The sequence below is a fragment of the Zalophus californianus genome, chromosome 7, assembly GCF_009762305.2.
Source record: "Zalophus californianus isolate mZalCal1 chromosome 7, mZalCal1.pri.v2, whole genome shotgun sequence".
NCBI lineage: Eukaryota > Metazoa > Chordata > Mammalia > Carnivora > Otariidae > Zalophus > Zalophus californianus.
The window spans coordinates 9,883,667-9,909,485 of NC_045601.1; the positions used below are offsets into that span (position 1 = coordinate 9,883,667).

At 52.3% G+C, this 25,819-nt stretch overlaps 1 protein-coding gene and 1 long non-coding RNA gene across 8 annotated transcripts in view; one reads left to right on the forward strand and one right to left on the reverse strand.

Moving 5' to 3' along the window:
* The window catches only part of SYNJ2 (synaptojanin 2), a 103,265-nt gene extending 81,389 nt beyond the window's left edge, over nt 1-21,876 (reverse strand). For all 7 annotated transcript variants that reach the window (XM_027601887.2, XM_027601885.2, XM_027601886.2 and 4 more), the window contains exon 1: nt 21,680-21,876. In XM_027601887.2, coding sequence (XP_027457688.2) covers nt 21,680-21,806 — 127 coding nt within the window. In that variant the 5' untranslated portion in view covers nt 21,807-21,876. The remainder of the gene's footprint in view (nt 1-21,679) is intronic.
* Nucleotides 1,945-6,282, forward strand: LOC113926657. Its single transcript, XR_003521383.1, has 4 exons — nt 1,945-2,078; nt 2,758-2,814; nt 4,077-4,179; nt 4,649-6,282. It is a non-coding gene; the product is annotated as an uncharacterized LOC113926657 (long non-coding RNA).
* Nucleotides 21,877-25,819: the final 3,943 nt, after the last annotated feature.

Here is a 25,819-nt window from a genome sequence, read left to right on the forward strand (position 1 = left end):
ATGTGTGGTGTCCTGGAGGTGGGAGAAGAAAGTGTTTGAAGGAGGCAGGAGGGGTCAGCAAGTTCAGATGCTGCTCTGTGTTCCGTAAGATGAGGACAAAGTGTCCATCCTTCCAGTTAGGCACTGGTGCCCAGAAAGGAGCAGTGTCCGTGGAGTTGAGGGGCAGGAAGCTGAATGGAGAGGGAGAAACAGAGACAGTGGGTAGAGACAATTCTTTGAGGAACTCTGTGTGTGTGCATGTGTGTGTGTGGGTGGGGGGTATATGTGTCTGCATGTGCGTGTATATGTGTGTGTGGGCATATGCGTGTGTGCATGTGCGTGTATATGTGTGTGTGCATGTGGGGGGTATATGTGTCTGCATGTGCGTGTATATGTGTGTGTGCATGTGTGCGTGTCTGTGCATATGCGTGTATGTGTGTGCGTGTGTCTGTGCATGTGCGCGTATGTGTGTGCATGTGTGCGTGTGTGTCTGTGCATGTGCATGCATGCGTGTCTGTGTGTATGCATGTATATGTGTGGACATGTGTATATAGGTATGTGTGCACATGCACGTATATGTGCATGTGCGTGCATGAGTGCACATGCACGTGTATATATGTCTGTATGTGCGTGCATGTGTGTATGTGCACGTGCATGTGCATGCGTGTGCTGTGTATTTATGTGTGTACATGCAGACGTGTGTCTGTGTACGTGCATGTGTATATGTCTGTGTATGTGTGTGCATGTGTGTATATATGTGTGTACGAGCATGTGTATATATGTCCGTGCAAGTGTGCATATATGTATGTCTGTACATGCATATGTATATACCTGTGCGTGTGTGTGTATATGTGTGTGCATGTGCACCCACACGCATGTGCTGTGGAAATGCTCGGGGACAGTAAAAACCGATGTAGAGAGCGGGAGCTGCTGGAGCGAGGCCCTGGAGAAGGTCAGTGGAATCCGATGTCTAAGTGGGGGCCACCCTCAAAAACAGTCCATCACAGTTAATAGGAGACAAGGGAGCAGACAGCGACCAGATGTGGGGGGGCGGGCTGCCGCGGTGAGTGTGCGAACGTCCCCTCCCAAATGCTTCAGGGCTTCAGTGTAGCGAGAAGCAAGTCCATCAGCTCAGAGTGAGGAGGAGGAGGAGGAGAAGCTGCAGAGCTTGTGAATAGCCCGTTGGGACAGTCACCGAAAGACCCACCTGGACTTAGGGATCATGAAGTCGCAATGACACCGATCAGCATGGTAGTGGGTCTCTGGAAACTTCCAGCTATGCAGAGGAGGGTTCAGGCGAGGAGGAGAGGATCTCACTGGTGGTATCACCAAGCGAGCAGGACCAAGCACGAGAGGGACAAGGGCCCACGGGGAGAAGTGCAAGGCAGAGCTGATGGCTGTGACCTGTGGATCTGAAGGGGAGGCACAGGGGCCAGTGCAGGACCATGGAAGGGTCAGGGACCACAATCCTAGCAGGGTCAGAGATCACCGAACTGGAGAACTAAGGGCTGAGCTGAAAAGGTGGGGGTAGTAGGTGCAGAGTGGGTGTTTGACACAGATAGTGGGGGGACCAGGGCATGGCCGTGGGAGAGAGTAGCTGAGCCAGGGTGGAGGACACACTTATTGCTGGGGGGAGGTCAGCAAGGGCTTCAGAAGGGTCACCATGATGACTGAAAGATACCAAGAATGACGGCAAGCCTCAGCATCGGTGACACTAGCAGAAAACGAGGTAAAATCACCAGGTAATTCCAACACAGGGCAATGGGTGACGGGGTCCCCAGTGTGTGTGGGCAAAGGGTTAACAGAGCCTGCAAGAGAACTGACCTTAGGTTAACATTCCAGTCCTGTTTCCCTGGTAACCTGATATAAGTTATCTATGTTACTAGACAGCCTGGCTTATGATTAAAAATAGTCCTGACTGGTAGAAGGCATCTGGGCTATGAGGAACCACAGGTGACCTATAATAACCATGACGGGGCCATGGGGACACTCTTGGAACATACGAGCCTGTCCTTTGAGAGGACCCTGGAAGCTCAGCCACCCAACACTGGATCCTGTGGGTGAACCCTGTCTGCAAACAGCCCTGGCATGCACACCAGGTGAGTGGAATGGGCCTGGGGTCTCCTGAGGCCTGGGTGAACGTTTGGGAGACTGGCCACACTGCCCTGCCAGCAAGCTGTGGCTCCCGCCCTAAATCCCCAGTGGGAACTTAACAGTCTGGAAGTTCGGATGAGCCTTGGAAGATCTCCGTTAGGCACCGTACATTGAGATTCAAAGTTGAGTGCTTTTATGGAGGAGGGAAGGAATGTCTGGAGGTGGCAAAGAGGGGCGTAGGGGACACACAACCCACCCCCAGGGCCAGTGGGCCAAGGGAATGGAAGGGAAACAGCCACCACTTAGGCCTCCCAGGGAGAGGGTGGCTTGCCCCAAAGCCAGGCAAACTTGGCCTGATGTCCCGAGGCTGGGGCTGGTGTCATCAGAAGTAGGAGTTACCCATGTAGCCAGAGTGTGTTCTGCTTCTTTTAAAAAACTCCGGCCACGCAGGCCATGTTCCTGGTCCGCACCCAGCCAGTCCAGATCAATAATCAAACCAACCACACGTTTCTTTCTTTCATAATATATTCCACAGTAACACACCATAAGGAAATTTCAGTGAAGCCCAGCCCACATGTCACAAAAATAAGTAGGTCAATTTAACAATGCGGACAGCCCAAGACTGAGGTACCATTTGTGGCTGCATTCTTGTGCATGATTTTAAACCATCTCCTTGTATTTCAGGCTCTCAAGAGGATAGCATCAGCCAGATCAAGGTCAGCATCTCCTTCATGAGCTCAGGTCAGACTGGCTTATGGCTGTTCCTTCCAGAGTTTTCTGTTTAGAGCTAAAGCCGCTCTTCCGAAAGACAATGGTTTTTCTTGGGGCAGGGCGGGTGGAGGCGCAGGAGGGTTGCTAAGCAAAATGCAAATCAAAACATTAGTCTAACCGAAGCTTGTGAGCTATGATGAAAGGCAAGAAGCTTGTGAGCTATGATGAAAGCCAACTGGGCAGACGCAAGGCAGCCCCAAGAAGAAACTTTCCTATACTCCCCACTACTTCTCTCTCTCACCAAAAAAAGTCCAGGCCACGCAAAAGAGCAAGCCGGGGGGAGTGGGGCAGGGGCGGGCACTCAAAAACACAGTACCTAAGCAAATGCACTGCGTCCCACCAAGGCTGTGCTAGCCTGCGCAAACCGACCAGAGAGAATAAAGGCGAAACGTATCATCTCCTGCAGCCACAGCTGAAAAAACATCTGTGGGGCCGGGGTGGGCCCTCCCCCTCCCTGGCCCTCCCCACTCCCCTCCCTGCACCGAGGTCAGCCGTGGCTATGACCAGGCCGGAGGAGGAGGAGGCTGGCTGCTCAGACAAGAGGGCCGCAGTGCAGGGCTGGACACTGAGCCTTTACCGCGGAGTCTTTTGGCCCACGCTGAGCATGCTTCTGACAGAGCCGGGGGGACAGGGGCAGTGGGGCGCCACACCGGGAGGAGAGCCAGCGTGAAACGCAACCGTACCTGTTTCTCTACAAATATGTGCGTGTTCACTGTACACGTGGGCAGACCCGCTCCCTGGGGGCAGTGTTCCCGGCCTGACCACAGATCTCATTCCTGGGCCTCCAGTCTCTCCTGCGCGCCCCCAGGCTCTCCTGGAGCGAGTCCCGATGCGTCACTTCCTCATACAGCAAGCTCTTCAGTTTGCTTCTTATGACTAACAAATTAGGTCCACGGGCCTGGCCTGGCGCTGGAGGTTCTACTTACAGCTCCTTCCCTACTTTCCTCTCTAACTAACCAGCCAAACCAGCTCCTCGGGACATCCCTCTCTCTTCCTCCTTCCTCGGTTATCCGGTTATCCGTCCAGCTGAACGGCCCCTCCCAGCCCTGCTACAAGCCCTCCTCAGAGCCTCCCCCTTGCAGAGAAGCCCTATTTGTATGCATGTGTGTGCCCTTTAGAAGCCATGTAGCGTGATCCACATATATCTTCTTGTGCTACGTGAGATGCCCAGCGGGCGCCAAAAGGAAGGGGAAAGTCACACCCTGTCCTGCTTCAACTCCATCCGTCAACAGGGATTCCAGATGTGCACCTCTGTGCCGGGGCTTGCTCTGAGCACCCAGGAGAATGGCAGTGAGGCAGGAACACGCCCAGAAGGAGCATCGCTTCAGGAAGGAGGTGTGATCCGCTGGGTGGTGCTGCTGAAGGGAGGACAGACCTCTGCGGGCTCTGGCAAGGTGGAAGTCATGGGGACCTTGACAAAGGGCTTCAGAGGAGCAGCAAGTACCTAAGCCTGGCCGAAGCGCGTCACAGGGGGATGGGAGGAGGGAGGCGTGCACCAGGCTGTCATGCGTGCGAATGGAGAAAGGAGGTGAGGGGCTGGGGCCGGGAGAAGGTTTCTTAACAGGAGATCCAACTGTCTGTTGGTTTAATGGTGGGAATCACCCCGCTAGGAAGGAAGGGGAGAAAGAGTGGGAGCATAGTCTTTAAAGATGGGGGCGGGGGGGACATGGGGGGGAAAGGTGGACGCAAAGGAGCATGGCGGTCATTGCTGCAACAGAGGGAAGGTGGCGAGAGTGCCACACAAGGCAAACAGGCCAGGGGGTGGGGCTCGTGAAAGTTCTTTTAATTCCTTCTCTTTTCTCAGGGCAATAGGAAGCAAAACATTAGCTGAGAGGGTCGAGGTGTTGAAGGCTTGAGAAGGTGTGAAAGGGCCGTCCTGGAGAGCGGAGGAGCAACCTGAGTAGGAAAATGCTGCGAGCCTAGAGACTATGGACCAGCACCAAAACCCCAAAACCCTTCGTGAAGTTGCCAGAAGTCAGCGCGGTGCTGTTTCCCTCCAGCCACACGTGGCAACACGGGCGCATGCGTGGGGCGGAGGGGCCGTGGCCTCATCTGGGGCTGGGGGGCTGCCTGGCATGCACCAAGCAGAGAGTGTGTGCAGGATGGGGGCGCACCGTAAGCCAGATTAGGACGGGGGACGGGGTGTGCGGGCAGTGACGGTGGCCGGGAGGTTGCAGAGCTGTCTGGGTCGGGCGTGAGGGAGGGAGCAGGTAGTGAAGGGTGCCCAAACTGAACTTGCAGGGTGGCGTAATAACTGGTGATGAGAAGGTCTAGCGGGATGAAGTGAGGGGAAGGCAGGGCTTGGTAGTGAGACGGTGAGGGCAGAGCGAGGCCAGCGGAGCAGGTGGGTCATGCTGATGGCCAGGAGCTCAGTTAGGATGTGGACAGGAGTTGTGGTGGAAGAGAACCCAGGGAACCAGGAGCCCAGCTCCTCCACGAATGGAGAGCATGGCCAGGAGGAAGGGCGATCTCAATAAGGAGAAGTGTGCGTCCCCAGGAGCGGTCCTTCTCGGGGAAGAGGACGAGGAACCCTGGCCCCAGGTGGCTGTGAGCAGCGGGATGCCTGCCCCACCCCCAGCAAGGCTCTGTTTGGGGGGAGTGCGTGCAGGTGAAGGCGGGGTTCAGAGAGCCTGGTGGGTGAGGGACTTGGCGAGGTCAGGACACAGCTCCAGGAAGCCGAGGTAAGACTTCATCCATCCACCAAAAGCCAATTCCTACTCTATACTTTAATCCAGAATCCAGAAAACAGGCTACAATTCACTTCTCAGGCTTCTTTGAGTTTTAAAAAACTGTCGTTGCTGCTATTTAGTGGGAAAACTAGCATTGGAGATGTGATTAGAACGCCCATGTGCCACTCACTTGTGTTAGATGCGCCACAAAGACGCAGAGCTGCAACCCGGCTGGATCTGACCTCGGGCCCACAGGGCACACAGGCCCAGGAAGATGAAGGAAGTTCAACTCGGAGCAGACACGTGAAGTGTGCCTCGGTATTCACAAGGACTATTTGGGGGCATCTTTTGTGACTAGTTTGGCCTCTTCTTCCATATGTGTCTATTAATTAAACATGCCTGCTTACTCGCAGAGGCCCTACACAACCTCAGGGGAAGATATTCACACCATTTTTACAAAAGGGCAGAAGAAACCTTCTCAAATCATTGATTTGGGAACTGCCTCCTCTGATTGACCAACCAGCCAAAGGCTTTCTGTACCTGGAATTAGCTCCAGCCTTGGAAACAGAAAAGTCTGTGGCTGGGTCAGAACGTGGCTGTAGAATCTGAACCACCTCACAGTGGCGATTCCCCAAATGCACCCCAAGAGACCCTGGTGTACCCTAAGATGTGATGTGTGTGTTGATGTGCTGTGAACAGAAGGTCAAACAAACTTGGGATCCCGGGGCTAGTTGACCAGCTGTATTTACCACATGGCCTGAGCTGCACATCTCCAAAGCGGGGGGGGGGGGGGGGGGGGGGGGGGAGGTGCCAGGTCCAGACTCCCCCAGTCATTTTCCTGTGAAATCCTTTTGTTCAGCAGCCTCTCTCTGGGGAAGTTCTCCTTTACAGAACGAACCCTTTGTGCTTCTGATGCCGGTTCCACACTCCTTCCTGGGGGCCTATTTTGTCCTCCCCGACTCTGGCCTTTTTGAATGGGATGCCATACCTACCACCTGCCCCAACCTCCGGCAGTGGTGGCCCCCTCCTACTCTGTGCCACTCTCGGTCCTGCCACAGCTGTTGTTCATGCCTCAAGCACCTGAACCCCGCCCTGATGGTCCCAGCACTGAGCCTGGCTTGGACCTGAGCAGGTGTGTTCCCTACAGGACAAGTCAAATCTGGGCTTGTCTGGAGGCCTGTGTGGCTGCCCTGGGAGCCAAGGCACGAAGAGAACCAAATGTCTCCCGGGGAAGGGGTCAAGGCCTCAAGGGAGAGACACGGGGGAGGGCACAATGAGGGAGGGGGGAGGAGGGAGGGGTCACACTGAGTGGAATGCAGTAGGGTGTCTGTCCTGGGGCCTCCACGCCTGAGTCACAGGAAGGAGATGGAAAGAAAAATGGAGAACAGAACCAGCACAGCTTACAGCCCGAAGCAGTGGGTGGTGCTGGCTCCGTGGCTTGGGCCATTTGTAGTTTTCCTCTTGAGAATGACTTAGATATCCTTTGCTCTCTTTTCTGGTGAACTATTTGTCCTTTTCTGTGATCTATAGGTGCTCTTTTATATCCAATGACTGTCAGTCTTTGAACCTTTTATATGTTGCAAACAGTAATACGCAGTTTCTTTCCAGGCTGTTGCTCATTTTTAAACTACCTTTATGGTGTCTTTTGATATCCTGGAGTTTTACGTATTTATGTAGTCCAATCTATCGGTCTGACACAGAGTGGAGGCCGAGCAGGGAGTCCAAAGGTGCCACCAAGGCTCTGTTTCCAGATCCCGCACTGGTCATGTGGGTGTGTTCACTTGGTGAAAACTCACGGAGCCGTACATTTAGGATTTGTTCATTGTTCTATATATGTTATACTTTAATAAGGAAATATTTCTTAAATCTGTCAGATGTCTTTATCTTTCTGACTTCTGAGTTTTATGCTTTGTTTAGAAAGGCTTTCCACACCATAAAACTGTGAAAGCTTCTCCTGTATGTTCTTCTCATATTTTAAAAGTTGGGGCTCTTTATAGTTAACCTTAAAGGCCTCTGTAATTTGCTTTAATATATGATACAATGTAGGGCTCTAACTTAATTAGCATCCCCATGGGCTTAACAAAACCAAGAACCCCATAAAGGTAAACCATCGACTATGTTACTAGATAACATTGCTTATGGTAAAAATGACCTTAATTGGCCAATTGCTTCTGGACAGGAAAGAGACGGAAATGAATTATACCTGGTGATGAGGACACCAGGCTTGGGGCTTGGGTGAAGCCTGGAATCTATACTTCTGGGGGTCATATAAGAGATACTGGCTCCAGGGAGTCTGGGTGGCTCAGTCAGTTAAGCATCTGCCTTCAGCTCAGGTCATGATCCTGGGTCCTGGGATCTAGCCCCGTGTTGGGTTCCCTGCTCAGCAGGGAGTCTCCTTCTCCCTCCCCCTGCTCTTGTGCTCGCTCTCTCTCTCTCTCTCTCCCCTCAAATAAATACAATCTTTTTTTTAAAAAAAGATAAGTACTGTTTCTAACAGGGCACAAGGCTTTAAGCTGGGGGGAGAAGCTAGTTACCAGCCGGATGGCTGTGCAAACAGTCACCTGCAAAAACTCCTGCAAAGACCACTCACTCCTCTGGACATGGACAGCCATCACCGTCCTGGGGGCAAGCTGAGGTTTCTGCGTTCCTCCTTTCAGACTAGACAATCCAAGCGGAACCCGGTCTGAATATCTGGCTGAGTAAAGGAAGAGCCCCACCTGGCACAGCACTGGTCAATTGTACCAACACCATTTGCTGAATATCCACCTTTTCCCAGATTGAATCATCACCATTATAATAAACCGAATTAATCCATTTACATAAGTCTGTTCTGAGCCCTCTCTTCTAATCTATTGATTTTTGTCTATTATACGATTCTTTTTTTTTCTTAAGATTTTATTTATTTTTTTTTTGACAGAGCACAATGCGGGGGAGGCAGGCAGAGAGAGAGGGAGAAGCAGACTCCCCGCGGAGGAGGGAGTCTGATGGGGGGCTCGATCCCAACACCCTGGAATCATGACCTGAGCCAAAGGCAGACGCTTAACTGACAACCTCCCAGGCGCCCTTCTATTATACCATCCTTACAGCTTTATAGTATGCTTTACTATCTGGTAGATCAAGTTCATCTTTTTTTTTTTTTAAGATTATTTATTTATTTGAGAGAGCGAGAATGAGAGAGAGAGAGAGAGAGAGAGTACATGAGAGGGGGGAGGGTTAGAGGGAGAAGCAGGCTCCTCGCCGAGCAGGGAGCCCGATGCGGGACTCGATCCCGGGACTCCAGGACCATGATCTGAGCCGAAGGCAGTCGCTTAACCAACTGAGCCACGCAGGTGCCCTCAAGTTCATCTTCACTGATCTTTTTCAAAATCTTCCTGGCTATTTTTGTCATTCCTTCATCATTCCGCAGTGTTTCTGGAGCTGCTCCTCACACCAGGCAGGGCTGAGAAGGCAGTACTGAACGAGACAGAAAACGCCCCTTGTCGTAGTTTCCTGGGGCTGCCATGACCAAGTATCACAAACCGGGGCACTTAAAATAACCAAAATTTATGCTCTCGCCGTTCTGGAGGCTAGAATTCCAGACTCAGGTGTCGGCAGGGCCATGCTCCCTCTGAAGGCTCTAGAGAAGGATCTTTCCTCGGCTCTTCCAGCTTCTGGGGGCCCCGGGGGGGGGGTCCTTGGCTGGCGGCCACATCACTTCGACCTCTGCCTCTGTCTTCGCATGGCCGTGTTCCCTCTGTGTGTGTCTGTTTCTGTGTCTTCTCTTTTTTATAAGGACAGTAAGTCCTACTGGATTAAGGACCCACCCTATTCCCATATGACTTCACCTTAGTTTACAACTTAATTATGGCTGCAAAGACCTGATTTGCATACACAGTCACATTCAGTTATGGTGGTACTGTGGCTTACGACTTGGACAGATCTTTTTGGGGGACATGATGCAACCCGCAACATCCTGCTCCCATAGAGCCTGCACTCTCAAGGTGAACAACGTTACACAGTACACAGGCAAGCAAACAACGAAGGAGCTTTTGGTAACCAGTGCTATGAAGACAAGAAAGCAGGTGACGGCACGGAGACAATGGGGGTCTGGGGAGTGTGGATGCCACGGGCCAGTTTAGCTAGTGTGGCCAGGAAAGTCTCACCCAAATCATCCAGATAGCCCGAATGGGGAGGACACAGCGAGGCTGAGGTCTGGGGGGAGAGCACCAGGGACAGAAGGCACAGGAAGTACAAAGCTGCGGAGGCAGGAGCCAGTCAGGACTGCTCAAATGGAGTGAGCTCAGGAAATGGTGAGAGAGGAGAAGAAGCCAGGGCAGAGGCCACAGGCGGTGCAGGCTTGAGCAGGTCCCTGCGTGGGGGCTGGGGAAGCCCTGGGAGTGGTGGCTGGGACAGGAGTTAGGTGGCAGCCGCCAGTCCGAGTGAAGGAGGGCCTGGTCGGAGGAGCACTGTGCTTATGCAGCAGTGGGGGGGGGGGGGGGGGGGGGGAGGGGGGAGGGGAGGCAGAGCTGGTCGCATCCAGATCCTTGTGGAGGTAGAGAGGTCTGGACTTGCTGGGGGACTGGGTGGAGTGGAGGAAAACGGTAGGACCGGGGTGACTCAGACGTTTTGGTCCCGAGCCTCTGCCCCACCCATATGGGGCTGCCATTTAAGTGTGCGGGGAATCCCAGATATACTGTAGTCAGCCCCTTATGTTTTCTATCAAACTCCTATTAGAATTTAATTGGATTTTACTCATAGATACTTGCATTTATAGATTACTTGGAGAAAAACATCTTACAATGTTCCTATCAAAGAACATAGTATACCTTTCCAATTATTTGGTGCTTTAGTAAAGTTTTATAGCTTTCTTCTTTTAGGCCTTGCATATTTTATTATGTTTATTCTCAGAAACTGTTGTCACTGGGAGAGGAATCTTTGTTTTCCTATGTGAGACTCTAATTCCTAATTGACTCATGATAGTATATTGGAAAGCCATCAATTTTTATCTGCTGAGCCTGAAAAGCAGCCAGCTTATTAATTCACTAAGTCTCACGAACCTCCACATACCTATCACCCAACTCCAAGAGTTACCAACATTTTCCCAGTCTCATTTCACCTATTCCCTCCCCTCCCGTGCGCGCGCAGGTGTCCATCCATCTGCCTCCCACAGTATTGCCAAACAGATCCCAGATATGATACCATTTCACTGACAGATACTTCAGGATCTGTCTCCTTTATCTTCCAAGTGCACAATCTTATCCTCTGCACCCAAAAGACTTGAGGGTGAGCAGGAGGGGAGCACACAGAAGCCACAAAACTGAGGCCCCTCCTACAAGGCCCAGCAGAAAGCTGGTGAGCAAACTAAAGTCACAAAGTTCAGCCTCTGAAGCTCACAACTTTTCCTGCAGGATCACTCCCCCGCTCTCGGATCTGGGTCTATTTTCTCTTTTACGACAAAATTCTAGTAAGCTCTCAGCAACCTAAATTTCCTAACCGCAAACTGAACCAGAACCCTAAGGTGGAGAGTGTCGAAGTCGGACACACACCCGAACCCCCCCACGTCTGGAGCCATTCATCCGCAGGCGATGGCATTTCATTACAATTCCTCCCCTTCATGTATGTGCTCTTATTGTAATGCGCCCCTATGTTGCCGGGGTAAGCTGCAAGCACCAGTTCCAGAGTTGGATTAAAATTTTATCACCACCATACAAGTTAGAAGAAGCCCTTTCCGGTCTCTTTCTCCAAGGCAGCCTAGACCCCACAGGGTGCCTTTCTGTGAATTACAAAAAAGTGCCCCCTCTAGACCGGTCAGCTTGGAAAGCAGGGAAGGCGGTGGAGGAAAGGAAGCACAGTAACCGGCCCTCTCTGTCCCGCTAGTCCGCGGCCCCTCCCCTCTGGTCCGCGGCCCCGCCCCTCCCGAGCCACAGGCCCCACCCCTCTGGTCCGCGGCCCCGCCCCTTCCGAGCCACAGGCCCCTCCCCTCTGGCCTGCGGCCCCTCCCCTCACCCCTCCTGGTGGTCTGGGTGAAAGAGAAGCAGATACCACTATGATGGACCTTATCGCAAGGGCTTTGTTCAGGCCTGGGCTGGTGGCAAGTTATTTCTAGCCCAAGTTTTCCAATATTCTTTCTTTATCTACACCATTTACATAAAAACAAGCCCATTATTGAAGCCGGCCATGACGCGAGTGTCACAGTTCCATTGGGCCAGAGCACTTGGACTGCCACATCGGACCGCTTCTATCACTCCTTCTGCCAGCAGGATTAGGCTTGGCTCCACCTGGAGGGAAGCAGAAGCTGCAGAAAACCGTCTCCTCAGCTTATCGAGTTTTTTCCAACATACAGGATTTATCAGCCACGGATAAGATTGGAGGCGATGCTAAGTTCACACAACAGAGTCAGTAAAGCAGCCGAAACAAGACCACACATTCCCAGACACACAAACTCCCCCCTCCAGAGCAGACTGTTAAAAAGCAAAGTTGTTTATGACGAAAGGCAGGATTTTCAGAATGTTAATGGATGCTAATAAGAACCAACTAAAGGAGCTACTTCAGCACATTTTATGATATTTTAATAAATACCTTACTTTGTGTCCCTAATTGCAGCTAAATAGTTAATGCCTTTTAAAAATTTTCTCTGCCAGTTACAGGAAAGGGGCAGAACCACGGAGAGAGAATCTCATGCCTTAATTAATTCATAAGTCTCTAATAAAAAAAATATATAGCATTAGATTCTTTTATTTTTTTAAGATTTTATTTATTTGACAGAGGGAGCGAGAGAGCACAAGCAGGGGGAGCAGTAGAAGGAGAGGGAGAAGGAGGCTCCCCGCTGAGCAAGGAGCCCGATGCGGGGCTCGATCCCAGGACCCTGAGATCATGACCTGAGCCGAAGGCAGACGCTTAACCATCTGAGCCACCCAGGCGCCCCTAGCATTAGATTCTTAGCTCAGACTTAGATCTGAACCATCTTAGATTTTACCTTGCCAGATCACTTTCCTAAGATTCAAATTTCTGGGTAGCTTATTATTTTAACTAGGTGTGTAAAGTAAGGGTGTTGCTTATTTGCTTATGCTTAGTGTTTAATTTTTTTTTTTTTTTTTTTAAGACAACATGGAATTCCAGAGAAGGAAAGGCAATTGCAGCTTGTCATTCGTTGGTTTTCAGATGTGGACTCTGAGGCCGGAGAGGTTATCCTCAGATAAGGACAGATAAGGACTAGCATAAGGAGCCAGGGCAGGAATTCAGGTCTTCTCTCTCCTACCAGCAGGCTGCAGAGGAAACAGGTGAAGGGTTTAGTGGAGGTCTCACTGGAACATTCTAGGGTGAGACCTGAGGCAAGGAATGTAATTTGCTTTTTCAGAGTAAAGATTACCACCATCAATCAGTAATATAGTCAATACAAGTTGAATACAAAAAGGCAGCTGGTCAGCAGAGATAAGCAACTGCACATCATACCCTCCTCAAATCTGGCCATTTTCCTAGATCCTGATGCATGTCCAGACCATCCCAGTTCCATGCTGGGTCTGAGCATCACTGTGACCACCCTGCCCTCTCCCCCACCCCCCCAAAATCCGACATCAATTTCAAAACTAGGAGTGCTCTGGTGGCCCAAGTTCCGCTTTGTGAGACCTCACACTGCTCCATAAAGGACAAAGGAAGGTTCCTCTTCATTTTTTTTTTTTTTAAGATTTTATTTATTTATTTGAGAGAGAGCGAAAGCGATCACAGAGGCAGAGGGAGAAGCAGACTTGCCACTGAGCAGGGAGCCCGATGTGGGGCTCGATCCCAGGACCCTGAGATCATGACCTGAGCCGAAGGCAGATGCTTAACGACTGAGCCACCCGGGTGCCCCCCCTCTTCATTTCTTTATCACCTGCTTTGCCCTGAGCATCACCACAGACCTTGTCAAGGAGCAGAAGCGGCAGAAGATAAGGCCTGTTCTTGGGTGGTGGGTGCAGAGAGCACAGCAGCTTGTGGTCAGCCTGGACAGGGGCTCCAGGAGGTCAGGGAGGGGGGATCCATCAGGCCCGGTCTCCGAGAAGGGAGGAGGTGGGGCACGAATGCACAGAGATGCAGGAACAGAATTAGGTACTAGCTTCCGTGATATTACAGAAGGCTCTCTGGGAGAGTCCCTGATCCTCAAAAAACTGCCATAAAATTAAGTTCAGACTTTTTGTATTCATACTTTGGAACTGCTCCCAAGAATTGGGTCACCAGAAGGAACTGCCCTGCCTGCCCTCCTTAGCTAATATGCTCAAAGTGAATCCTGCCGCTGGAGTCATTTTCTGAACCAGGAAGCGTTACAAGCAAATGGCAACCCTCCAACCTCATATGCCGTGAGTGCGGACTGCCACTCCCCCAGGATCCAGCCAGATGCATCCAGCTTTCCTGGACAGGCCCTTTGCTAAGCACCAGGCCCACAACAGATGTGCAGTGCCCACCTTGGGTGCAAAACACAGTTCTGTCCGCCCAGCTGGCAGAGCCCCCCCCCCCCCCCCCCGCCCCAAGAACAAGCAAACTTAGGACAGGAAGATGCATTCACTCACTCAGGCATCTCTCCCCACTCACGACTGAGATCTTCGGGAAGACACCAGTCCAACTGTTATCTGTCTGACACACCTCACATTCAGAAGCATGTCCTTGGGGAGCCTGGTTGCTCATTGCTGCCTCTACGCTAAGAAACCTAGCACTTTCTTCAATGCTTTGAGTCCTAATCAGGCTCTGTTCTAGGGGCTGGGGACATCCACTTGGAAGGATATTACCCAGGGCAAGCCTCAGCTCTGCTGGAACGCAGGACCGAAGCCCACACGTTTCTCTTGAAGATGTCCCCCTTCGTGTTGTCACACACACTGCTCAGAAAGTGGGTAAATGCTTTCCCAAGCCTGAATGCTCCTCTTTATTTATTATTTATTTATTTATTTATTTATTTATTTATTTATTTATTTAAAGATTTTTATTTATTTATGGAGAGAGAGAGAGAATGGTAGAGCGCGAGCACGAGAGGGAAGAAGGTCAGAGGGAGAAGCAGACTCCCTGCTGAGCAGGGAGCCCGATGCGGGACTCAATCCCGGGACTCCAGGATCATGACCTGAGCCAAAGGCAGTCGCTTAACCGACTGAGCCACCCAGGCGCCCTGAATGCTCCTCTTGACACAAGCATCAAATGAAAATCCAGTCCCCACAGGAATGTTTGACATATTTACCCTCACTAGCACCCCTGATCTTCACTGACTGATGACACACGTTTTGAAACCCAAAATAAGCACAGAGACAACAGGACACACCTAGTCTTTCTCATACACACATTGAACTTTCTTTTGTCTTTTTTTAAGATTTTATTTATTTATTTGAGAGAGAGAGCATGAGCAGGGGGAGAGGCAGAGACAGAGGGAGAAGCAGGGAGTCCGATGTGGGCCTCAATCCCAGGACCCTGGGATCATGACCTGAGCCCAAGGCTGACGCTTAACTGCCTGAGCCACCCAGGTGCCCCTGAACGTTCCTTTTTTCTAGGGATGAGATTTTATTAAACGTCCTGTTCTCTAGAGCCTCTGGGCCTTTGTTCAAATCATGACTCCACCACTAATTAGAGGTAGAACCTCACGTAAATGCTTATGCTTGTCTGTGCCTTGCTTTCTCCAAGTGTAAAGTGGAATCATAATTAATACCTGCCTTGGTGTGTGGGTTAAATAAATCAATACATGTAAACCACTTAGGACAGTGCCCGGCACATGGTAAGTGCTCCACAAATGTTAGCCATTTTTTTTCCATAAATGTTAGCTATTATTATCAAGTTGGACCAACGTTTATTTAGTTAGCTAAAAATTCAAAGCAGCTTGCAATGAACAGCCTCAAAGCAAAATGAGCTCATGATATATGAATATATCCTGAAGTAAATTTCTATCCATTTAATACTGGATCAAGGACATGCATATTTCTTTTTTTTAAGATTTATTTATTTATTTGAGAGCCAGCAAGCTCACGCGCGTGCATGTGTGCATGCATGTGCACGTGAGCGTGTGGGGGAGGAGGGGCAGAGGGAAAGAATCTCAAGCAGACTCCCCACTGAGCACAGAGCCGGAAGGGGCTCCGTCTTAGGACCCATGAGATCATGACCTGAGCTGAAACCAAGAGTCTGACACTTAACCAACTGAGCCACCAGGTGCCCCAAGGACGTGTGTATTTCTCCAGGTTTCCATTAAATTATCCTCAAGAATGACTTACAGGTACATAACAGTACCCAAAACCTCCTTCCAGCATTCCTTGAACACAATTAGAAAGTGCCCATAACTGGGCTGTTTTGCACTGGCCTTGCAGGTGGACCCTGGCCTGCCCACTGAGAGCCCCTCAACTACCAGCGCCCAGACGAATCCACCAGTGTGGATTCGCACAACATCCAGCAGTGTGTGGAAGACAGAGGCGCCATCCTGTCTATGGCCACACCGCCCTGAATGCACCCATCTCGTCAGAAGCACCGTCCATTGCAAATGCAGCCCAGAGATGCTTGTGCAGCCCTGGGGGCTTTGCTTTCAAGACTTCAGCTTGGTCCGCTGCAGACACCCCCGCAAAATGGATCTGATTTTCAGACTGAGGCGGCTGGTGACCACACCACTCGCCTTGCCCGGAAATGCTTAGGGACCCCCATCTAATTCCCAAGTTTGAGCCCGGGGCAGTCTCCCAGGCCTTTAAGGACACTTCAAGTGGGGCAAAAAACCCAACAACAACAGAAAACATTCCTCATCTCAGATGGAAAGGCTGACCAAGTCTAGCAACAGATGCTGAGCAGCCAAAAATCACAAAGTGGACCCTGGGTACCCGAGGAACACCCAGAGGTGAGACCCATACTTACATGGATGCCCAGAACACTTGCCAGAGTTCTGTTCAACAAAATATGTCCTACCCTCTTAGCTTGAGAAGGTCACCCCTGTTGCTAACTGGAAGATCAGTGAGGACGGCTGCCCTTAGCCTGGGCCCCTTCACTTTTCACTGACACCACCCTCCTCCCTATTCCCGCCTCTGGGCTTCACACCACTCTGCCAGGGGCCTCATGTGCACACCTGAGGACACCCCAGCCAGTGTGTCCTGTGTCCAGTACCATACTGTGCAGCCCTGCCACACCCCCTTCCCCAGGGTGTGCTGGGGACATGTGCACTGCGGTCTGTCACAGATCCTGGGAAGAGACGCGAGCAGGATGCAAGCAGTCTGGGCACCGCTTGGGTAGAAGATCCCAGGGTCCTGTGTCCCTGGAGTAAAGTCCAGAGAGGGGAGCACAAATGGCGGGTGGACACAGCCCCTTGGCCCAACTGCTCATTTCAATGAGAGGCACAGGGCAAGGCCCCCTCTCGCCATGGTCTAGGGCAGTGCCACCAAAAGGTTCAGACTGTCTCCCTGTGAGCCCATCAGTGCCATCCCAAGGGGGGTACATCCTGCTCTTCCAGCCAAAGATTTACTCTTCCCATGTGCTCACTTTGTTTTTAAAATGTATCTTGGCCAGTGTGTGCAGCTGGTTAAGGGGCAGACTCTAGGTTTCCGCTCAGGTCATGATCTCAGGATCTCAGGATTGTGGGGTGTTCAGGGGGCAGTCTGCTTCTCTCCCTCTCCCTCTGCCCCTCCCTCCCACCTCTCAAAAATAAATAAATAAATCTTTTTTCAAAAAATGTAGCTTGGCCAGAATCTCAGAAGCAATTCACACCACCATCTCTGTTGGTGGTCACCTCTCAATGCGTCAAGTAAACTTTGAACTTATACACATAGACACAAATGCAAATCAGGTAAAAAAAGAAAAAAGCCAAGCCAAATAAAATCTTGTTTGGCATTGAACCAACTAAATTTTAGGAGATTCATTTCTCGTAAAAAATACAGGGACAGGGGCACCTGGGTGGCTCAGTCGGTTAAGCATCTGCCTTTGGCTCAGGTCATGATCCCAGGGTCCTGGGATCGAGCCCCACATCGGGCTCCCTGCTCAGCGGGAGGCCTGCTTCTCCCTCTCCCTCTGCCCCTCCCCGCTCCACTCATGTTCTCTCTCACTTGCTCTCTTTCTCGCTCAAATATAAAAAAATCTTAAAAAAATACAGGAACAGGTAACACAGAATTGAAATATACTGACAGACACCAATGCTGAGTGACGGGTACAGGGGATTTCTTTTTCCTTCTACTTCTGTACGTTTGAAAATGTTCACGCTTAAAGCTTATGGGAAAGGTTTTCGAGCCCCAGAGCCCCAGAAAGGAGCCTGGCAAGACATGACATCAGACTCCTCCTGGTGAGGTACACAGACGACAGAAGTACACACTAACCCAGTTTGCGTTTTCGTGAATATCATGCTGAGCATACCTCCAAGTAGGAAGAAGGACCCGGCCACAAGCCGTGGAGGCCCACATGTGGGGGCTGCCCCGGTGTCCCAAGTCAGCAGCCTGGAGCCCCCACCTGGCCCTCCCTGTCTTGCAGGCTCCACCCAGGACAGCTGATCACCTGGCCACTCAACGGATCCTCTCAAGTGCCCTCAAGCAGGTCAGACTGGAAGGCACTGACCAACTAATTCCGGGCCGCAAAGCCAGGGAAAGTGAGCAAAGCAACAGTTTAGCAGAAGCCTTGCTTGGCTCTGTGGCCATTTCAGCAATTCAAACAAAGCAGGATATCCTGGTCTCTATAAACACAGCAGCAGGGAAAGCCCAGGCCCAGGTGTTTACACAGAAACTTTCCCCCCCAGAAGCTCAGCGTAATTTAGGGACACTCACTAATTAAGTTAATTAAGTCTCCCAGGCCTCCTTCCCACCCCCACCCCCACGGCCCCGGCTCCCTGTTCAACAGCAAGCGTGGCTGGGGGCAAGAGGCAGGGTTGCACTCGCTCACAAACACCCGTGCAAACACACGGACGCTCGCAGGCCACCCTTCCTGGGGGCTGTTTGGAGAAGGCTGAACTTCGGAGTATCCGTGTGTGTTCTGAAAATGAAATCCACAAACAACAGGCACAGTTCCCTTCCCTTGGTCCACACTAGGTCTAAAAGAGACAAAAGGAAAGACAGCAAGTACTTTTCGTCCAGATTGTACCAATAAGAGAACCTCTGCATGCTAACTCTGGATGGCGGACCACGGGGAACTGTTCCATGCTATGGCTTCTCACCTGTACTTGAGAAGCCTCCTACTTTCGAAATCAGGTCACTGAGAACACGTAGGCCAACGTGTTTGGCTTTTCTGCTTCCGAATCCCTGTTCCCACGGATCTACTCTGAAGACAGACTCTCAACCTAATTCTTGTAGAAGCAGGAATTTAGAAGTATTCCCTCAGCAACCTTCCTGCTGGCAGGCTCGATGGCCCGGCGTGGAGACCTGGGTGCAGAGTCACTGCGGAACGAACAGCAGGACTGGGCCCAGCCACAGACCAACAAAGGATCATCAGATTTTCCTAAACACACAGCCCAGCTCAAGGCCCTGTCTCTGAGCACTGCCCGGAAACGAGAAGCAATTTTTGTGAGCCCCTGCGGGTGGTGAGAGGCCTTTTCAAGTGTGGATCCTTGTGGGGCAACCTGTGTCTTTGAAGAGCTGTGCTTGCAGCCGGCACACGAGCTCTCCTGCTGTTCTCCCTAAAAGCAGCGGCATGCATCTGCCTCCAGACGGCATGCATCTGCCTCCGGAGGGCATGCGTCTGCCTCCGGACAAGCAGAGGAACGCTCACTGGCTGGGGAGAAACCACCACCCACATGGTAATAAACCATCCACTTAAGTCTCCCTGGCCTCTCGTTCCTCCCCGTTCCTCCCTGGGAGACCCATCACAGGAAACCACAGCTCAAGTGAGAGGAAGCTGCCCCCAGGCTTGAGCCTCATGGAAAGGGTGAGTGGTCAGGATTCCAACGCTGGCTGTTGCCGGCTTCCACAGATGTCCGGCCCCATGCAAAAAAGCAGGCATTGAAACCTTCCGGGGCGGCGGGGGGGGGGGGGGGGGGGGGGGGGGGGGGGGGGAAATGAAAGTACGCTTTTCCTTGTCGAGGAAAGGAAAGCAAAGAAGCCAGCCCTTTGAAACACAGATGGGAATTTCAAATTCAGAACCATTCTATCAAATTGTGGCGTGTTTCGGATACTTGAAAAGCCTGAAACAACAACTTTCTAGTAACAGAAGGCTTTGATAATCCTCCTCTGGACCAGCAATACCACCAAACACTATAGCTGCTTTTTAATGATAGTTTCACTTAAGAAAAACAGACTTTAAAAATTAAGCATTCAGCCTAAGTTCTACTGAAAAATGAATGCTCAGTTAAGTGACAAATGTGGGCTGCACATGAGTTGAAGACAAGCCAATTCCTTCCATTACACCCTCTGTACTAGAATCCAGTGGACTGTAGTCACCAAAGTAATATACATGCATCACAGCCCAGACTGAATTTCCAAATGGAAAATATGCATTATATTATTTTCATTAATCATTTTAAAGTCTTCACTTCTGAAAAAAATAGGCTTTTTCTCCAAGTGGCTTCAAAGGAACTCTTAAATGTGCATGAACCTTGCTTAACGTTGCCGCAATCCAAGTGATGGACGTTTTAATCTCTTTGATGAAGGAGTATTTTTGTACCATGAAATGAATCTCTTGGCTCTGATAAATGTGGTCTGAAGTAGACATCTAAAATGGAATGGAAATTTCTGTGGTTTTCTTTCAAGACCTTAGCAAATGACCAAACTTGGATTTTTCGGGACAGAGCACAAACTAGAATAATCTGATAATAATTTAATCAACGACTGGACGCACACTATGGTACTAACAATACTGGAGACATTGTTTCAGTGAGCAAGCGACTGAAAACAAGCCCGACAACTACATGCTAATGAAATGATTAGGGAAACTGAAATAGAAGAGATGATTCTTCCAAGAGGCATATCCTAACTGAAGAATCCATGCACACAAATATGGGGGTGGGGCAAAAAGAATAGAGACGTTTATAAAGTGTTGTGGAAGTGAGTGCCCTGGTCATCCAGAACCTAAAGGACAGTGACCTTCCTCCGTGCTTTGTTTAGGACGAACAAGATAAGATGGTATAGCAGGACACCAGCTGGAAGCCTACTCTCCAGTGTTCAAGTTTAAAGTTCTAACAGTTCTACCCGGTTTTGCTCACTTTGGCCTTCCCCATGAAGTTAGCCACAAAACAAGGGACAGGGTGACTAGTTGGTGAAACCAGGAAGCCATGCGTTGTATGACATTGTAAAAACAGCCACACACTCAGTGGGTTAAGCACCTGGCTCTTGGTTTCAGCTCAGGTCAGGATCTCAGGGTGTGAGATCAGCAGGGAGTCAGCTTGAGATTCTCTCTCTCCCTCTGCCCCTCCTCAGGTAGAGGTGTGTCACCTTGGGGCAAACAAGTTTCATAGGCTCTTCAGGCTCCAGTTTACTCATCTACAATATGGGGATAATAGTAGCTCTTTTGCAGAACTGTGAAAGTTAAATGAGATCACCACTGAGGTCCTTGGCACAAGGCCAGTCTCAACACTTCCTGAAGCACGGATGTGAAATATACGGGCTTGGCATCTAACTTCAAATACATCCAGCATAAAGGTAGAGTCACCAGGTGGTACATCTGCTTACAAGTTCTGCACTTTGCAAAACTGATGCTTCTCAGCCAAGTATCTACGTGAGGTTAATAACGGTGCCATCAGAGGTTTCTCCGGGGTCTATGTTCCCGTGTGTGTGTGTCCCCCATTCCCTCCGGAACAGAAGCTAGCCAATACAAACCAACGGGCAATCACTGGTTTCATCAACAGGTGCAAAAGAAAACGAGCGCCAGGCACGGGGTCGGGGTGGCTCCTGAGTCAATCCCCTGGGATTGCGGTGAACCTAAAACGCGTCCCGGCGGGGCCCGGGGGCATGAAAGGCCACACCGGCTCTCCAAGAGCGCAACGACCGGGCGGGCGCGACGAGGGCAGACCCCCAGGAGGTGCTGTGGGCCGCCGCGCCCTGGGCCCGGCCTGCGCGGCACTCTGGCATCCCCGGGGTCACCTCATTCAAAGAGGCCGCGCCCGCACCCCGCGCGCGACCCCCACTCCCCGGCTGTCTCGGCGCCCCCCGGGCCTGGTCACCTCGGGGAAGGGAGGTGCCCCTTTCTCGAAGTCTGGGCACGATCAGCGCCCTCGCCTCGGGCGTCGTCGCTCCCCTGGGACGGGAGACCAGGGGAGCGCGTTCCCAGCCCCGGGTCCGCGGCGGGGTCGCACTCACCGAGCGTGGCCACCGTGCCGGCTTCGAAGAGCAGGCAGTCCCCGCGGCCGCGCGCCTCTAGCAGGACGCTCCACTCCCCGGAGGCGTCCAGCCGCCCGAGCAGCCGCAGCCCTTTGCTCAGCGCCATGGGCGCCGGGGCGCGTCGGGCCCGAGGGCGCGCAGCCCGTCTCCGCTCCCCGCGCGCCCACAAGTGCCAGGAGTTTCACTTTGGGCCGCGGCTCCGGGCCCCGCGCAGGCTCCTCCCCGGCCTCTTCCGCGGCCTTCCCCCCGCCCCCGCCGCGCCGCCCCGGGGCAGGTGAGGGCGCACTGCCGCCTCCCCCGCCCCCGCGTCCCGCGCCCGAAGGCGCCGCGCTCCCCCCAGCGGCGAGGCAGCTGCGGCCGGGCGGGCCTGGCGTCGGCGCCCCGCGCCCCCGGGGCTTTGCTCGGGGGCCTAATCCCGGGCCCCCGGCCGGAGGGGAAGTCCTCCCTGCGGCGGACGGCCGCCGAGGAGGAAGATTCCACACATTCCTGGGCGCGCAGGAGGACGCGGCCGCGGGGTGCCCCACTGAGCCTAAAAACGCTGCAGGACGCCCGGCCTTATAAGGGCAGCCCGGCCGGGGCCCGCGGCGCTGCGAGGCAGGAGTCCGCGGCCTGCCCTCCTCGGTCCCGGCCCGGGCGGTGCACGACGCTGGGCCAGTCACTTCAACCCTCTGTGCCTCAGTTGCCCTGCGGGTGAAGCGGGTTTAAGGTTGTGCTGAGGGTCCAGTTAGCTCCCAGAAGGGGCTTTAGTGAGTGCCTGGCGAGTGGCAAATCTTCAATAAATGTTGCCTTTTAGCTTTCTATACGTGAGGATACTGTGGTCCACTTCCACACCAGGGAGAATTTGAGGGGATCAAAGGCGTGTTGTCTCAGAGAAAACGGAGATTGTGACTTCTAGGCGGGCCCCTTATGTGACCTTGACTTCTCTGAGCCCGCTTTCCTGACCTGTCAGATGGCGGCAGTACCTGTCCCACCCGCTCACGCTTGCCGGATGGGTGCTGAGTCCGAGGTCAGGACTGAAAGCTCGCGAAGTTAACAAGCAGGGCAGCTGTGAGGGGCCGGTGGGTGCAGAGCGAGGGGTCTCCTCCCTCTCCCTGCAGCCTCTCCTCCCACTCTGGGGTACTGTCCTCGACTTCAGGGCAGACACTGCCATTAGCCAGTTTGTACTCAGGGCGTGCGGACTTCAGCACAGATCCGTGCCTCATTCATTGGCTTATGCTGCCCCTCCGCGGATGCCCTCGCAGCTAAGTGAAGGGTGGCAGGGCCCCTCTCGGCACTGGGTTCTAGCCAGATGCCAGGACTCATCTACAGGGGAGGGGAGAAGGGAGAGGGCTTCTTACCCAGAATGGCTCCTCGGGTGGGTTTGGAGGTTTTGTTTCCTTCTCCTGTCATGGGTGTGTGTGCACAGCCCCAGAGACCTCCACCAGGCTCCCAAACCACCCGGGCACCTCTCACCCCACAACCTGCTCACACTGAAGACTGTGGGTCGGGCTCGTTGCTTCTGGAGCACGTTCCAGAAGGAGCAGAGTCCCCAGTGCCAAGCAGGACGCTGTGGTGCCCTTGCAGACGTTCAGGAATGACAGGGAATGACCAGATATTCAGTCCTCTGTGGACAACCTCCCAGGTGATGAATTGGGGAATAAAGTAAATGTAAACAACTGGCAGAGATTCAAATCATTCCTCAGCCTTCTGTCCTGTTGCTCACAAATTTAGTTATGAAGTGTGGATATCCCAGGTATGACGCTCAAAGCTGTCCACACACTTTCTTCCTCTCTGAAATGGAGCTTTACCCATGAAATGATACAAAGTAGCCTCTGGCCCTCTTTTAAACTTGAAGCTCACTTCTTCCAGGAAGCCCTCCTAGAACGATGAGGTCCCAGGAAATAGCGTTTATATGTACTCAGATTCACAGATGTACATTTCAGCTCTCATTTGCTCATGTGCTGCTTGAGACACGTTTTTATATTTCTTTTCTCTTAGCTCTGCTTCACAAATTAGGGATAAGATCTCAGGGACGACCTAGTCTTTTAAAATTTTAACTCTCCCCCTCTTTTGTGCCTCCTCTAGTATCACATAATTTGAAGCTCTGCATCGTGGCATGCTGTACGTATTGTAGAAACTTTCCTACGGTGAAGACCAGCACTTGAGCTTTACAGTTTATATTATCTAAGACACAATCAACGGGAAGACGAACCACGATTTTAGGTGCTGCCGAGGAACAGCGCTGCCCGCTCACCTCTGTAACTAAATTGTTGGCTATGTTCTGATTTCAGCAATGGTATGACGTGCATCTTAGACTCAGTGAACTATAGTGGCTGCCCCCTTATCTCTGACAAGTGGCTGAATGAGCCAGGAGCCTGCTGGATTTTCAGGTCGCTGCGCTCTGGTTTGGAGTGAACCGTCAACAAGGGTGGCTGACGAAGCACCAGCCTTACGTGCACACTGCCTTGATGGGCCAAGGGCCCCCCCGCCCCGGACACTGGCACAGTTAGCAGATGGAGAAAGTAGCAGAGCTTGAGACATTCAAGAAAAAGCTCCCTCTGATACCTAACGGGCAAGTGGAACCTGGGGAGGCAAGGGAACCCATTTGAGTGGGGAAAGTCTGGCCATATTCTGCTCCTGAGCTGTAGGCTCCTGGAGGGCCCATGATTGGATGGGGAGGAGGAGAGGAAGGAATGAAAAGCAACCTCCATCAACCCCGGGGGTGGGATAGGCAACCCCCCCCCCCTCAGGAAATTCATGCTGGCTGTGCTGGGGGGAGGCAGGCAGGACCTGGGGAGTCTGCGGGCTTCTGAGCCTGGGAGGGGCAGGGGGAAAGACCCTAAAGAAGCAGTCTGAGAGATCTGAGAAGCCCAGGGAAACGGAGTGGCCAGTGGTTGTCAACCTCAGAAGGGTCTGTTTGAATAGGGATTCAGGGGCACCTGGGTGGCTCATTCGGTTGAGCATCCAACTTTTGATCTCAGGGTCATTCATAAGCGGAGCCTACTTTAAAAATTTTTTTTAAAAAGTCAAGAATGAGGACTCAGAAGAGAACCTTGGTTTGGTGACCTTTGAGCGGTTAGTTTTTTAGAGGGTTGGGCAAAAAGTCAGCTTGCAAAGAATTAAGGAAGAAATGTAGGCAGTAAGGGTACTGAGCTAGCTCTAGGAGCCTGGTGATGAGAAACACAGATATGATGCAGCCAGAGGGGACAGTAGAAGCTTTCTAAGATGGGCCAGGCCTTTGCAGGCAGCAAAGACAGGAGGTGGGGGGCGGGGGCCATTAAAGACGCCCTGTGGAAAGGATGCGTCTCCTCTAGAGATGAGAAGGAAGGCCAGGCTCTTCGGAGGGAGGGGTAGGATGGTGGGAGGCAGGGTCGAGAAGGAGGGTAGGAAGCATCGTCCTTCCAAAGGCCTGGCCCCGGCTGAACCCCCAAAAAGCAAGGAAGGGGGGTGGGAATGGGAACCCTTTTCCCGAGGGCGGGAAAAGCCCCGAACATTTGCTGTGGCATAGTTGTCTCTAGAAGGCGTGTTCCAAGTCCCCTGGGCTTGAGGAGATAAGGGGATCCTAAAGCTAGGGGCAACCTCAGCTGATCCTCTCTCGGTTCTTTGCCAAAGGAGGAGAATGTCTCAATTCTGTCAGCAATGCCTTAAAACTATATCCAGGGCCTGACCACTGTTAGCCTCCCCATGAACTCAGGTTCGGTTCTCTGTGACACAGACTCTGCGCTGGTGGGGGTCTGCGAGCAGGACCTGGTGTACTGGGGAGGGCTCTCAGGCCCTACGCCAAGGGAAGGGAGAATGACGTTGAGCTGCCACGCAGGCCGCACCAACCCCTCAGGACCTCCAGAGACGGGTGGACCCTGGAGGTGTCCTGAATGCATCAACCAATGTCTGCCTTCAAGATGGGTACAACCTTGCGCCCGGGGGGCTCCCTTCGGCCAGGAGCAGCATTCCAGCACTCGGAGAAGAACTGCCTCCCTCTACCACATCACCCCTGCCCCTCCTGGCCCAAGATCACGAGCCTGGCCCCCAGTTAGCAGCCACACTCCCAGAAGCCCATGTCCACTGTGATCCAGGACCCTGCCCTCCGGGGCCATCAGCTTCTGTTTTGTTCAGCCAACACATAACCTACCTCTCTCTGCT